General features: G+C 37.7%; 1 protein-coding gene across 1 annotated transcript in view; it reads right to left on the bottom strand.

Moving 5' to 3' along the window:
* LOC134672592 (SH2 domain-containing protein 4B-like) overlaps nt 1-16,182 on the bottom strand; it is a 53,860-nt gene that overhangs the window by 9,257 nt on the left and 28,421 nt on the right. The window contains exons 3-4 of the mRNA XM_063530545.1: nt 6,072-6,186; nt 1,572-1,688 (exon numbers count right to left, since the gene is read on the bottom strand). Of these exons, the coding sequence (XP_063386615.1) occupies nt 1,572-1,688; nt 6,072-6,176 (222 nt within the window). The 5' untranslated portion in view covers nt 6,177-6,186. The remainder of the gene's footprint in view (nt 1-1,571; nt 1,689-6,071; nt 6,187-16,182) is intronic.

The following is a 16,182-nucleotide window of genomic DNA, read 5'->3' as shown; positions in this document are numbered from 1 at the left end:
ACTAATAAAATATGAGTAGGATGTATAATACTTGTAAATCCACAACAAAATAAATGTTCAAGCATTAAGTAAACCTCTTTGACATTGAGCTAACAAAAGGACCAGATGTTACCAAAGGCCGCTTGTGTTACGATGGAAGAAGCGACCTTAATCCTATTGAAATAAGTGCTAATGTATCTGATGATAATCATGAAGCCTGGCATTGCCAGATGTTTGGAATTCCAATTTGTACTCATATTTAGGTCAAATGTAAATTGAAAGCATTTGACATACCTAACCAACTAGACATTTACGATATTCTCATGTATTGGTTAAGTTTCCTACATTTTAAGGACCTGTTTCAGGCGCGGCTCACTCGGTGATTTCATCGCGTCGCTATAAGTACAATAAGTACATGCGGCCCGCACCAATTTTGGTGTCTAGCAGTTGTAGTTGCCGCGAACGCTATGGAACGGATGCCTGCTCGCGAGAGAGTGAACCTGTACTTAGTACTATTATTTATTCTGTGCCTGTATACACAATTAGGGTTTAGCTAGAGTTTATACATTTACTTTTAATTTAATTTTAGTTTATAATTGTTTTTTTTTTGTTTATATTACTTGTATTTCTTGTTTGAATAAATAAATACATTTACTACTTACCTTTAATAGCAAATGTATGAACTCACCTTAAGCACTAATCAGTGTAAACAGGGTCTAAATGTGTGAAGAAATCCACCTCCCAATCTATTTAGTTTATTTTCAATTGAAGTAAGTAAGCTATTCTTCGTCATATTCAGTTACACAAACGGGTCTACCGCGATATAATTTCATTGTTTTTACCTTTAATTCCGACGTTTCAGCTGAGTTGCACCAGCTGTGGTCACGGAAAGACTGACGTCCCAACCCCAACAAATGTCAACGGAGATATTAATAAAACAACACTAAACTACCCGAAATTAGCTGGTGCAACTCAGCTGAAACGTCGGAATTAAAGGTAAAAACAATGAAATTATATCGCGGTAGACCCGTTTGTGTAATTGAATATGTCTGTTCTTCGTCGTTAATCAAAGCTTTAACTTTTACATTAGGTAGGTACGCTTTTCGTGGTCACAATGTAATATTTCTCGAGAGAAATATTACAAACTTATCCAGATCGCAAAATGGTTATCTCATCTTTTATGGCATTAAGTATATATTCATAACGTACACTTTCCCTGTGGGAACTTTTATACGATATATAGTAAGACATCATTGTTCTATTCTTCAAGTATAATAGTGTATTTAAATATAAGTTGTATAAACATTTAAAAAGCAAGCCCGATACTACAATCAAGAAAATGTTCTAAAGGTTTCTTGTATAGTGTAGCATGATCCGTGTAGAGTCCGGTCTCCCGATGTTTCCCTTCACCGAAAAGCGACTGGTTAATATCGAATGATATTTCGTACATATTAATAAATTCCGCAAAACTCGTTGGTACGAGCCGCGGTTTGAACCCGCGACCTCCAGATTGAAAGTCGCACGCTCTTACCGCTAGACCACCAGCGCTCTTTCAGCCAAGCTAAGATGCTAAGTTAATATTAACTTCTTACCCATGGTTCTCCATCTTCTCCGTGCAAGAACTTGACCTGCTTCTTCCCATTCTTCTTCGGCCTGTCCGTCGTTTCTTCTTTGCACAGCTTTTGGTCCCAGATCTGCCACCGCCGTACCTGGAATTCGGTTTAAACTCTTTATTATACTTTTGCATGAATTCATGGGTCCATGAAGCGCCACTTGCAACATCCCACTAACACGGGGTTAAGCGGCTAAACCGTTAACCCCCTGTCAAAATGTACTGGTAGCCATAGTAGCTCAAGGTTTAACCGGTTAACCCCGGCGCTAAGAATTTTAATCACTAATCGATAATTAAGTATTTTTAACCGACTTCCAAATCTCAAAGAAGGAGGTTATCAATTCAGTTGTATGTTTTTTTTTATTTTTTTTATTTTTTTTTATGTTTGTTACTCCATAACTCCGTCATTACTGCACCGATTTTGAAAATTCTTTTTTTGATTGAATGTATATGCATACAGTCCAGTGTCCATGAGGAATCGAGGGAACTCCTCAAATCTTAAAGGCATACACATAGTGATTTTTGGTTTTTTATCAACGAATCAAGCATATACATCCAAAAAAGTGACATTTGATGAAGTGGAACTGCTGATGATGATCAGAACGGAACTCTTCAACGACGCATAGTTCACGGTTGGCGATTTGTCCTCGTCGTTATGTTTGTTAAGCAAGTTAAGTTTTTAAGCCACATTTTTGTCAAGCTTGAGTTCTGATGATGGGATCCATGAGGAATCAAGGGAACTCCTCAAATCTTAAAGGCATGCGTATAGAGATTTTTGTATTTACATCAGAAAATCAAGCATTTTCATTAAAAACTGTTGCATTTGATGAAGTGGAACTGCTGATGATGATCAGAACAGAACTCTTAAACGACGCATAGTTCACGTTTGGCGATTTTTCCTTTTCGTTATGTTCGTTAAGCAAGTTAAGTTTTTAAGCCACATTTTTGTCAAGCTCGAGTTCTGATGATGGGATCCATAAGGAATCGAGGGAACTCCTCAAATATTAAAGGCATACGTATAGATTTTTTTGTATTTTCATCATAAAATCAAGCCTTTACATTAAAAACTGTCGCATTTGATGAAGTGGAACTGCTGATGATGACCAGAACAGAACTCTTCAATGGCGCATGGTACACGTTTGGTGATTACGAATTTCGATTTTGACTTGGACTGGGACCCGGACTCGGACTCATACCCGGATCCGGTTCGGACCCGGATTCGGTTCGGACCCGGACCTGGACTCGGATCCGGATTCGGACCCGGACTCGGAACCGGACTCGGACCCGGACTCGGATCCGGACTCGGACCCGGTCTCGGACCCGGACACGGACCCGGACTCGGACCCGGACTCGGACCCGGACTCGGACCCGGACCTTGACCCAGAAAACCACTATGATACCTTAACTAAATAAACAACTATGATTACCTACCATAAAATTAATGTAGGTATAAAGTACGATGATGCCAATCTTACTAGCCCCTCCCGCTTAAACCCCCGTACACCGCACGGCATGCGCCATTAAGTGGGTTAGGTTAGGTTTGAACTGCGATCCTCACAGAACCGATCAAGGATTAGGTTAGGTTAGAACTGCGAGCCTTACAGAAACGAAATGCTACTTGAAAAGTGGGTTTGATTAGGTTCGAACTGCGATCCGCACAGAACTGAACTGCTATCTGAGGAGTGGGTTAGGTTAGGCTAGAACTACGACCCTCATGGCTCCTCTTCACGATGGGCCAACGCCGGCCACTCCAAGGGACGCATTTATGCGTTAGAGGGAGCAAGTGATATTGCTATCTCATTCTACCGCATGGCTGCGTCCCTTGGAGTGGCCGGCGTTGGCCCATCCTGTAGAGAAGCCATTATACAGAAGCGAAATGCTAGTAGAAAAGTGGGTGGTTTTACCTCCTTTTCTACATAGTGTACCATCTATAATAATCTTTCATCGGCCCGCATGGAAGTCGGTTTTTTTTTCTTAAAAATTATTATCTGTAAGTAAATACCTATTTGGTCCGGTTCGAAGGACCAACACAATTCTCTTCATGAGTGAATGAACTCATTTATCACTGACTGACTAATTAAGTAATTAGTATATATATATATATATATATATATATATATATATATATACATAGATGTATGTTATCTATTAAGAAAATATCAATCGAAGACATATAAATGTAATATTTTAACCTTATCACACTCTTCAGACGACCTGTTACAACAATAGTCTATTGTAAGTTCTTCGATACCATTAGCTCGAGGTCAGTGTTGTCACGACCCGCTATCGAATTTGAAAGCAATAATCTACCGATGGATTTATAATTAATACAATTATTTTAATATTGAGTATTACGACACAGTAAATGTTCCGCTCACTTCCAGTTTCTACATATGTTTAGTATTCCAATAAAACATGAAATCTGGATACTTATCATATTACTAAATACTATGGCTGATTCTCTCGCGCATGAGAGGAGACCTGTGCCCAGCAGTGGGACGTATATAGGCTGAAATGATGATGATGATGATGATGGCTGATTTAATAAGTTTATGATTTGTATACCTAGTTAGATGCGTAGGGAGGTTCATGTGATATTCAAACAACCCAAAACTGATCGTATCGTTCTAGTCCTAAAAGAACTTCCCAAGACGGCCTATAAAAATAACCAATGAAATTAATGATTCGTTGGTTTTATTACATATATCGTTGAGTCTATCGGTAAATCTATAGGCATCAACAATTTATTAAGTTATTGAAATACATTTTAAAAGTTTGCCCACAATGAACATGATTCGTCAATAAGAACAAATACCATAATATTGATAAGTAAATTACTCTTTACATTTACAAGCAACCGAACATAAACAATACCTAATTCAAATCAAATTTACATTTACATGTTCAAAATGTTCAATAAACAGTGTTCTGGCGAAATACAAGACCGCATTGTAAGACCACAAACTTTAAGGCTCCTCTTCACGTTGGGCCAACACCAACGCCAACGAGGGACGCATTTATGCGTTAGAGGGAGCAAGTGATATTGCTATCTCATTCTACCGCATGGTTGCGTCCCTCGTTGGCGTTGGCGTTGGCCCAACGTGAAGAGGAGCCTTTAAACCCAATCACGACCTCATCATTGCGTAGGTACCATTTACTTAGGTACTTACTGATCTATTTATTTACTAAGATCAAATCAACAAAGCAATGCAAAGCAATGTAAAGCAATATTAACCTTCTAACATCAATAACATTATTCAAGACAGCAAAAGAAAGAATGTAAGATGTATGCATTTAATTCTTTAGAAACTGTTTTATGATGGTTATTGCAAAGAAAAGGTCAGGCACTGAGAATATATAAAATAGATAGGTATCATTAATACATACTTAATTGGTTAGGTACTACAAGAATTCATACAAAGGCAAACCTCGCAAAGGTTTTGTATATGTTTTATATCGATTTCTAATCGACATTAGATCATTTTATAGATATCAAAGACCTTTACATTTTACAAGCTTCAAATACGAACGTTGCAAATTGATCTATTTTATCGTCCTTGCCATTCAATTACCAGTCATTAGTTTAAAATCAGACTGAGCACTGACCTTGCTGTGTCGAAAGTACAATTTCGTACAAAAAACGGTATCGAATTATGTAAGTAAATCTATTTCGGTTGACCCATAGATTGTCGATGTCCGCTAATTGTCACAACATCCGTTTGGCTTTTTCAATTCGAGGCTTGGCTAATTGAAATGTTTTGAAGGCCAGACCATCTCTGTTTGTTTTTGTAATGAGCCGACTTGCAAAGGGTCTTTTGTAAGATTTTGTTTGGTAGGTAGTTTGAGTAAGTAGCAATTAGGAGCATCGACCGAGGAGAGAAAAAGAGAAGGTTTATGGTTTGTAATGTTTACGTTTTGAGCACTTCTTAGGCAAGCCCTTTAGCCCTTGGTTTTACGCATTTTTTCTGCTCTGATTTGGTAACTCTAGCAATAAGTCAAGGCGGGATTCCATCAGTGTGCGGCACTATGCGGCACCAGCATTGTTGTACTGAATCATCATCATCATTTCAGCCTATTTACGTCCCACTGCTGAGCACAAGCCTCCTCTCATGCGCGAGACTGTACTGAGTATGCTGGTTGAATCCCGTATTTATGCGTCTCAATTATGCAACATTAACTTATCAAATGTGTCGATATTTTAAATCTCTAAACTTCGAATGAGGTATTGTATATCTAATTTCTAAGGAGATTATATGAAGAGATAGCATGAAGCTCTTACAAGTTTAGTTCGCCAAAAAGTTTTACTGTTACCTTCACCGTTACGTGGCTGCGTCCTTGCACCAGCCAGCCTGCTGCAAGGACTGACATGAGTTGGTCACACAAGAGAGTGAGACACACAGACGGTGAAGCTCATTGAGCTTCCTTGCATTGAGCTTAGTTTACCAAAAAGATGTGATTGTGTGTTATCGGGAGTACACACCTGTTCCTCCCGCATCTTGCAGAACAGCGTCTGTTTCTGGGCCTCGTCCAGCTCGGCCAGGATCTCCGGGTCCACCCACATGTCCCGCAGGATCTGTTGCAGCATGGTGCCGGCCCTGGAACAACACAGGACGGGTTTAGAAAAGGTAGTTTTTGAAATAAAAATTATAAACTATAGGCCTCTGAAACCACACCAAAAATTGATCAAATATGTGAAAAGAACCAAAATGTGAAAAGATAAGTAACATGTCATTGGTATGAAATTCTATCGAAATACCTAAATAGAGATTTATTTCAAATTTCAAATAAGGACGTCCCAAGGCTCTCCTTGGGACGTCCTTATTTGAAATTACCGGGACTATAAAGGACTTTTTAGCAGAGTTACCAGGGTCAATATTTCCTAAGCCTATTATCGTTATACATACAAACAGTCTGACACTCTTAACTGACCATCGGTCAGGGTGGACCTTATGCCTTTTGTAATAAGGTTTACGAACTGTCAATTAACAATGTGGATCGTTATGTCGATGTAGTACCGATCGACATAACGAAAAGGAAATCAACATGTGTATGTGCTCTATTACTTGTACACACGCATTAACCTAATGCGTACGAATCAGGTAATTTACTTACTCCAGTTATAATCACGAATATCCAGGAAACAAACCAGTGAAAGTAAATGATGGTCTTGGATAACCTTTGGTCTATTATTAGTGCTTCCTTGTATCTGTGGCCTTTGCGTATCAATGCTCGTTGATTAATGTAGCTTTTAATGGAATATTACGGACGAGTTTTCCTAGTGCCATAAATAGTAAATAGCTTGATATACGTAATTACGCACAAGTGCATTACTTATGTAGTGCGTATGCATATATGTATATTTAAAAGCGTGTGTGTTTACTTTTACCAACTTTTACTAATCTTAAATTTTAGAACAGGTAGGTACAATGGGTTAAAGAATCCCATTAGATTTAAAATACAGTTTTAAAATAGACTGGAAATCTTTTATTTAAATAATTAAATATACAGAGGTACTAGAATACAAATACTGAAATAAATTATTAAGTACCTAGCTTAAATCTAAAATAGGCCCTTGAGGTACCAAGGAAGCAGACGGCACTTTCTCGTTGTATCGCAACGCAATGCTGATACGTTGTTCCTAATTTAATTTATTTTTGAAAGCGGTTTTGTCAGTCCCGTCACATTTCATTATTTTCGAATAAATTACATATATCTTAATATTTATGTAACTTATGGATTATATACTAGTTTAGAACAACATGGTTGCCACCGAGCCACGCTTGCATTTGCATTATTCCGATATGTCATGCACCTTGTCACAGTTGGTCAGTCACGCTCAGCGCTCACATACAGGGCGGTAAATGATACTTCCTCAAAACGGAAAGAAATGATATCTCGGTTGCTATTTCAGCTCCATCCTTTGTAGGTAGCTACGTTATTGCATTCTCTATACAAAATTGAATCTACACTTAAGAGTCAAAAGCAATAAAAACTTTCATATCGTTTTATGTCAATAATTTAAAAAATTGTGAATAAAATATTTATAAACAGTTATTTATATGTATGTATAGGTACTCGTATGTATTGGAGTGAGAGATAGACAATATTTTCTGAGTGTGTGTAGGTAGAGTTACACCAAGATAAGCACATAGCACATAGCACACGCAGTGAAAGTGTTATTAAGTCATAATTTCATAGAAGTTTAAAATAACACTTGCACTGCGTGTGCTATCAAAATCGTTGTAGACTTATCTTGTCAGAGTTGATAGAATTAGACTATCAACTTCTGATTCCTAATATTGAATTTCCAAATAACAGGTTAAAGTTCTAAATGGACGATATTACACTCAACTGTTATATAAATAGATTATGGAATTTAAATTTAGTATCAAATTGAATCTTTTATATTTTATGAATATACTAGTCGCATATGTTATATAATTCTATATTTTAAATACAACAAAATGGAATGTGCAAGTTAAAATGATAATTATGCATGCAAAGGAAATGTAAAAATCTAATTATGGTGGAATAAAGGGTATTTTTATTTTATTTATACTCGTTTCACCCTGTATACGTTCTAGCAGGATGTTTACAATACATCGGTGCTGGCTAATGCTGTGTAATGTTATTGTTTTATCTGTCAGTTTGTTCTTTCGTCGTGACTAAAAGTGTTGATGGTCAGTGCTAAGAATGGTATTTGTAAACTTACCTTAGGTATGCTATAGATATTTAAGATCGGTTCAAAACCAAAACAATCACTAACTGTGTGATTTTCAAACCGAGATTTTCAGGTATTTCAGAATAATAATGGTTAAAATACAGGGTGTATTTCAACCCTTAGGCTAGGTTCACACGGGGTAAATTTTTCCCGTATACCGTATACGGGATTTTATCGAATAGCGTAGTGACAGCAAAATTTGTATAGAGACGTTCAAAATCCTTCAGACGGCTAGACGGCTTTCCCGCATAGACGCCGTGTGAACGACTTTGATCGTTTCCTTACAAATTTGGCTGTCACTACGGTATTCGATAAAATCCCGTATACGGTATACGGGAAAAAATTACGCCGTGTGAATCTAGCCTCAGCCATACAGTGCGATATCGAGAATAAAAAAACTAACAAGAAAAGAATAACTATTTCAGTCGATCTGCAGCGGTATCATGGTCGCATTTTTATCACTTGTCGTGCCATGCGTCACTTTCGCACTTACATATTTGTTCGAGCGTGACAGGCATGGCGACAAATGATAAAGAGCCGACCATATTAGCCCTACAAATCTTATCTATGGGACAGTATTTTTCACATTAATTTTTTTAAGGTATGATAAAGGTCTGTTACGATCAGGACAGATATGGCCGCTAGGTGGCGACAGCGCCACGCGCGGCTTATGGCAAACCCCAAAATTGGGGTCGAGCGGATGTACTTTTAGCTACCTATAGCAAAGCGACAAAATCGCGGAGTGAGACTCGCCTGCCTAGGGTCAGCTATATCTGTAGTTTCGTCTAATTAGCAATATCTCCTTTTCTTACATTTTATATGGTGTTGCAGCATTAAGACTGTAGGACATGTATTTTTATTTCCTAAAATTATCGTTATTTTTGGTATTTCAGCCACAAAAGTGTCTCTTATTGTTAGCCGTACGAAACGGCCTACGCTGTGACCACAGATCGCTTTCCAAACTGCAATTTCAAAGTTTATGCTTGTTGCAAAAGCTCGACTGATAGGTATTGCACGTCCTCAGTCCTATTGTGTGAGATTTGCACAAGTGTCATGTGAAAGAAATGCAGCCTAATGTTCCTATTCATGAGTGACACTTTGTGGGTATCCAATAGGGGTGTTGACACATTAAATATTATAAAAAATCTAGTTAAATAGATGTAATAACAGCAATCTATCATAATATATACTTATCTATGTGCCTTCAGTCCCCAGCAGAAGTTGTTAAGCTCTCAACTATAAAATATAAACAAGTGCGAGACGGACTCCCGCACGAAGCGCAAAAAACGGAAAAAAAATCACGTTTGTTGTATGGGAGCCCCACTTAAATTATTATGTTCTGTTTTTAATATTTGTTGTTATAGCGGCAACAGGAATACATTATCTGTGAAAATTACAACTACCTAGCTATCACGGTTCATGAGATACAGCCTGGTGTTAGACAGACGGACGGACAAACGGACAGACGGACAGCGGAGTCTTAGTAATAATAGGGTCCCGTTTTTACGGGTACAGAACCCTAAAAAGATCTTTCATCAGCAGCGTCAGCCAGTGTTTGACTTGCTTAAGCTACTTTTTCTGTAGAATGTACGTGATAGTTAATGTCATACCTACTTATATTAAAGTCAATATTTAATGCTCACACAATTTGTTTATTTTCCATACCTATTACCTATTTCACTTATGTGTTTCCATTCACTCATCATTAATTCCATTCGCCTCACTCAAAATTGCAAGAACTACATCGTTCAACAATCCTTGCTCAAGTAGGCTTGTACCGAACTGACAAAGCAGTCGTGACTGTGGTTGCGACACAATCAAACCAGTTCTGTGGCGCAGTACAGCCTATACAGCACAGCCCTGGAGCATTCGAACTTTACTGATTGTATTTTGATCTGGTACAAGTACGAGATTGGCAAAAAAATAATTTTTGGTACAAGCTTTACAACTGTACCTTTCTTTCTACAAGCAACTAATACTCATCGAGACAATTCTAAAAACCCCAAACACAATTAGGTTGCGTTATTTTATCACAGAGTTCCTATGGCTACGACTTGTCTGAAGCCGTTATGCCGCTCTTGGTGCAACCCAAAAGTTCCTACGTATTGAAACATTTTGTAACTAAGTCTGGTTCTAATTCGTTGGGACACAATATACTCAGGTCAAACAATCAGGCCAAAGACTGATATTAAAATTTATTGTAGATTGGTATTGTAGGTAATGAGTTAATGCAAATGTATTTCAAAGTAGGTACTTATTGCATTAATAGCATTTACTTAAAGCTGTCATATTAAGTACGTTTCATAGTTCCATATTCATACCTATCAGCCGGTGTATTATGGATGGCTTTATCCATCTTTATCCACGTGATAAAATAACTGTCACTTTTTAATACCGTGGGGTAGAAAGTGACGGACACCGTTTTATCACGCTGTCACGTAGACAAGGACGACCATCATATCCGTACAGAATCCAAATTAAACTGTTTTTATCTCGTAACGACCTAACCACAAAACTTCACAGAAATCCATTTCCAAAAAGACATAATATATGAACCTCCACTTTGAGACACGTACGCCATTTTGAAATTGGCTGGACTGTGGGTGGCAATAGTTTAAAAGTGAAGGTGACTGAAATGTCGTGACTTGAGATCTAGGCGGGTTCACTTCAAGACTTGCCTTGCCTTGATTACCATGGCTGATACTTATGCCAACAAATACAGAAGTTAATATTATGAATTCTTAGAAAGAATAGAAACAAGTAAATTATGCACCAAAGCGGCAATGTTTAATCACTCGTACGCAAGGAGACAAATATTTATAAATATAGGTAGGTGAATGTGGAGCATGTGTTAAGGATGACTCACGTTAGACCGGGCCGTGTCCGGGCCGGAGGTTCCGGAGGATCGTTTTCTATGGAAACCATCACGTGATCACCTGTCATGTCATAGTAAAGTAAGCCCCGGAAGCTCCGGCCCGGACACGGCCCGGTCTATCGTGAGTCATCCTTTATATAGGTGGCATAATGAGAAATATACTTAGATTAGTTAGATTGAAAGTGAAATAGGTGTAGGTATTTTGAGGACTTTTCCAGCGACATCATAGGTACTATTATCTACAAATTGAGTTCTATATAAAGAATTTAGCTAAATTACAAATAACGCTGTAATACTCGTAAACATGAAACCGTCAGCGATATTTCAAATTAAGAATTTCTACCACCTCACTACACTAGGGTTTTACACCTGTGTGAGTGATTTCATTCATTTATCATTCCTCCCAGACGCCTATCTAAATTGCAAGACCTTACCAACATAGGCAACATACAAACGCCATTATCTGCTAAGTACTGAACAATTTGTCAAACTCACGCCTAAACAAATGACTGTCGACCTTTCGCAAAACGAAGCGTACATCATTAAACAAATGCATGACGTGACGTCATCCACTCCCGCGCATTGCATTGTGCAAGCAAGTGTTATTCTGATTGCTTAGACGTTTGGGGATGAACCAGATGCAGATGGTGAACCAGAAATAAAAAGGAGCTGTTAGCCTTTTAGCATCCTCGGTACTATGTAGAAGATCGTCTATATCTGAGTATCGTAAAAGCCGCGAATTTGGATGGTCGAAGTTCCCGGTGGGCCACCATTTTCCCAATCCAGTATTTTTAGGTTTAGTTGTATTTATAGTTAAGGTAACTGCTAGTTTATTTCTTAGTTCATAAGTATTTATTTAGGGATCGAGTCTTAAGTGTTCATTTTCAATTAGTGGTCTAATTCAACACAATAGCAACACATCACATGACAGTTGAAATGGAGTAATTATGGAAGACTTACGCTCCAAAAAGTCTGAAAAGATTCAAACAAGGACACGGTTGACAAGATTCTTATAGCTTTTAAAACGTAGTCTTATAAATATGAGTTTAGTTGACCCAACCTGCCCAAGACCCAAGAAAGTGGAAGAGTACATGTTGGATAAGCTCTAAGCCCCAACGTTACAGAGGGTAGAACATGGAACATAGAACTTTATTGTATGAAATCTCTGAGCAACTATCAGCACTATCTCTGAGCAACAAATTAAGAGTATATTGCTCAATCATCAAACCAATCTGGACATATGGGATCCAGATATGGTCTTCTGCTAGCAAATCAAACATCCTCTGCCTTCAAAGAGCCCAAAATAATATTTTAAGGGTTTTGTGCGCTGCACCTTGGTTCACTCGTAACAGTGAAATCCACGAATACCTAGAAATGCCGACTGTTCTTGAAGAGGCAAAACGCTATAATGATATCTACAAGGATCACCTGATCATGCATCCAAATCCACTGACCATCCCATTACTTAAACCGGACTATGTCAGGCGACTTAAAAGAGCTGATGTGCTGGATATTTAATGGAGGGTAGGGCAATGGCCCTATCATTCTGGAAACGTCATATATATTTCCCTGATCCAATCTGATTATAGTCTTGCGACTGATTGCAGATATTATATAAGAGGAAAAAAAAATGTATGAAATAACCTCCTAAGGCCATACAAATGAAAAACCCATAATTCGCCACAGGAATTTGAACCTTTAGTGCAGGGAATAGAGTTGATTTTGGTTTTGTTTGAGAATTGAATGAAACAAAACAAATGCGACTCTGTTCCAATTGAATATGATTTAAATTTCAGCGAACTGAATAAGTACTTTATGTAGGACCTTGGGCCTTACGAGGATAACGGGAAGAACAGAAAAGCTCTGAATTGGGTGGAGTCTGATTAGTGCTGCGACACCCTGAGCCTAAAGCGACCCTTTTCCATCCCTCTTGATTGAATCTACTTATGCTTCAAAGATCATGCTTAAATGTTTTGCTTGAGACTGCCATTGTGAATAGCAGCGCGTCGAAGAAAGCGTCCGACGCGCAGGCGCAGTCAAGGGCACCTCGCCATTCACTGTCAATCTCCAACGCCGATGCCGAGGCTATGGACTACTGCTTAAAGATTTATTGTAGATTTGTTCTTTAAAAAAGGAGGGTTTCTAAATAGTCTGCAACATACCTACATGGTACATTTGGAGTTTCAAGCGTCTACTTGTTGATATAAAAAAACATCCAAAGACTTGTGCCTGTGCGTATCCTCAGTCCGCGAAAAATATGGCCTGTTTCGTCGAGGAAAATCATCAGGGCCTGATTAGAATAAGCCAGCTAACTCCATGTTTCTCTACACAATGATTTTAATTACTAAAGAATTAGTGGTAAATATCAAAATAAATTCAAATAACAGCTTAGTCACATCTGCTATAAGGTTAAAATACATTGTCATAAAACTATACTTGACTAACTCGCATTAGTGTTTCATAACAATATGTCACCAGCTTATGACACTGCAATATAACCTGTTCATAGCTCCAATTCTTTGTAACAATGAAAGAGGCATATCGTAAAGATGGCAGCGTTTGATTATGAAACCTGTTTGCTTTGTCAACAATGAAAACATTATGATGTCTTTTGATAACGGATAACCGGCCTTTTCATGCAAATATATACCACGTATTAATCCTAATTTCGTAATAATAGCTTTTACAATGACAACACTTCCACCTCACAGAAGACCACATGGACGCCTGTGCAACTCTAAGCGCCATTTGCACCATCCCACTAAACCGGAGTTAACCGGTTAAACCATTAACACTGTGTCAAATTGTACTGGTAACCATGGTAACTCCAGGTTTAACGGGTTAACCCCGGGTTGGTGAATGATGCAAGGTGGCTCCAAGGAGCAATCGCGTTGCCCTGATCGTATCAAAACAAGACGAAACTGAATCCAATTGTGATAACAGAATCGGCCGTGTTTACTGTCTCCAAACACGTCCCATTACATCCTTACTCTGAAATCTCGATTTTATTTTTATTTATAACTTTTTAACTATGCAGACCACGAGCAGATCGAGTTTCCGTTTATATACACTTGATATTCCAACAAGCATAAGTCACGATATACTAAGTACCTTGTCGCATTAAAAGAACGTTATATTATTAAAAAGAAACACACTTAAGTTACATCGACATGGTACTTAATTCAATGCGATCTGATATGGTGATATTCGAAGTCACGCACGACCATGAAGAGTTTTTACATTATTAACTCTATAAATATACCGTGTCTCTCTAAAAAATATTTATGTCCGTGTAATGCTCTTAACTCATCTAAAGTACATCACAAAAAATAAAGGTCAAGCAACCAAAGCATAACCTACTAACAATAAAGTATGCCAATTATCGCTTGGAGGCGCTAAAAACGCCACACGACGCAAAAATGTCGTATGCGTCATAAATTCTTGTACAGTATTGTTTTTTTTTTTCACGGTGAAAAAGTCGGTCACACGGTCTAAAGGTTGGCATACATTATCGCCCAGTCCCGACCGGTTCTCCGGATGCAAAAGTTATGCCGCATATGGGATTAAATTGGATGATTATGGACTGGATGTTGAAATGTCAGCGTATCGATTAGGACTCGCGATGCGAATACAAAAATGTACTTAGTTAGCTCAGTTATTATTTATGTTTTGTGCCCTTGGGCGCCACTTATGAACAGAATGATTATTTTCTGAACATTAAACATTTCTCTATTTGTACCGTTCGTGAGACCTAATGTTCTTTTAAAAGAACAATGTCAGTTTACCACCAGTTTAACCGGCCACCGGCCCTTCTCCAAAAATGTAAGTTACCAAAAATAATTTAAGTAAACAAATTGTTTTGAACTCATTAAAATAAAAATGTTATGTATTAAGAACGGCAGAATTCGGAAATTCTTTTAATATTCTTGCACAAGACGTGGGTCTGCGCGTTACGTTATCTTATGAAACTATGATGTCTATCTAACTTAATAATTATTATAAAAGTAAAATCCCAAACAATAAAATCGCTCCGACAACCATCTTCGTGGACTTAAGGTCGCGCCTTTGTCCCGCAGACCCGCAATTTTAAAAACAAAGAAATGTCACAATGACAGATGTCAGATTGCTGACGCGGGAAACAAAACGTTCGAAAGTGGGTTACACAAACAAATTAGAGGTTACAGATGTTACGAGGTTTGCGGCGAATATTCTATTGTTTTGCGAATTTTACTTTCGAAGGATTCACTTATGTTTTTAACACGTCATTTGTAAGACGGTTTCTTTTCTAAATATAGGTTTTGGGAAAGTGTTTAAATTAGGTGTAAGTACATTGTCTAGTTATGGTAATTTTAAGTGTGTACAGTCGACGTCATAAATATGGATACTTTTTCGAGTTAGGTATTACAATTTACATTGGAATAGGGAACTTACTGTATACTGTATAGTATAGTATAGGCTGGTCACTTGGTCAGTTGTAGGTACGAGTACGTTACGCACATATATTTACCCCCAAGAGCTCTGTGAACCGCGCGGTCTCTTGGTATGAAACTATGAACATTTCCATGAACCTATAATGCCTGATTTTTTTTTAATTTGATTTATATAATTATATTGTATTTTGTGCCTATTAAAAGGCTCCTTTATTTCATTTCATTTCATTAATTTTTGACTTCAATCAATTAGCACTTACAGATAAACCTTACGTGCTAATTGGCATTGCATTACTTAATATCTAACATGCATTAACTGCAATAAATACAATAAAATAAAATTGGACTAAATCAAAACTAAAATTATATGTACCTACAATGCCGAATGATTATGGAATTTATGGAATTAGAAACGTCAATATTTGTCAATGTCACAATTTTCTAAATAAAATCCTAATAAAATTTAAATGAAATCGATTTCTAAAGTCTATTCCAATAGAACTTGCTAACTTTGTAAACAAACAACGTAATTTTGTTTTATCACTGTTTCTCTTTGAATATTCAC

Source organism: Cydia fagiglandana, chromosome 17 (assembly GCF_963556715.1).
Source record: "Cydia fagiglandana chromosome 17, ilCydFagi1.1, whole genome shotgun sequence".
Lineage (NCBI taxonomy): Eukaryota > Metazoa > Arthropoda > Insecta > Lepidoptera > Tortricidae > Cydia > Cydia fagiglandana.
The sequence above is the reverse complement of the archived record's forward strand: the minus strand, read 5'-3'. Positions and strand labels throughout refer to the sequence as shown.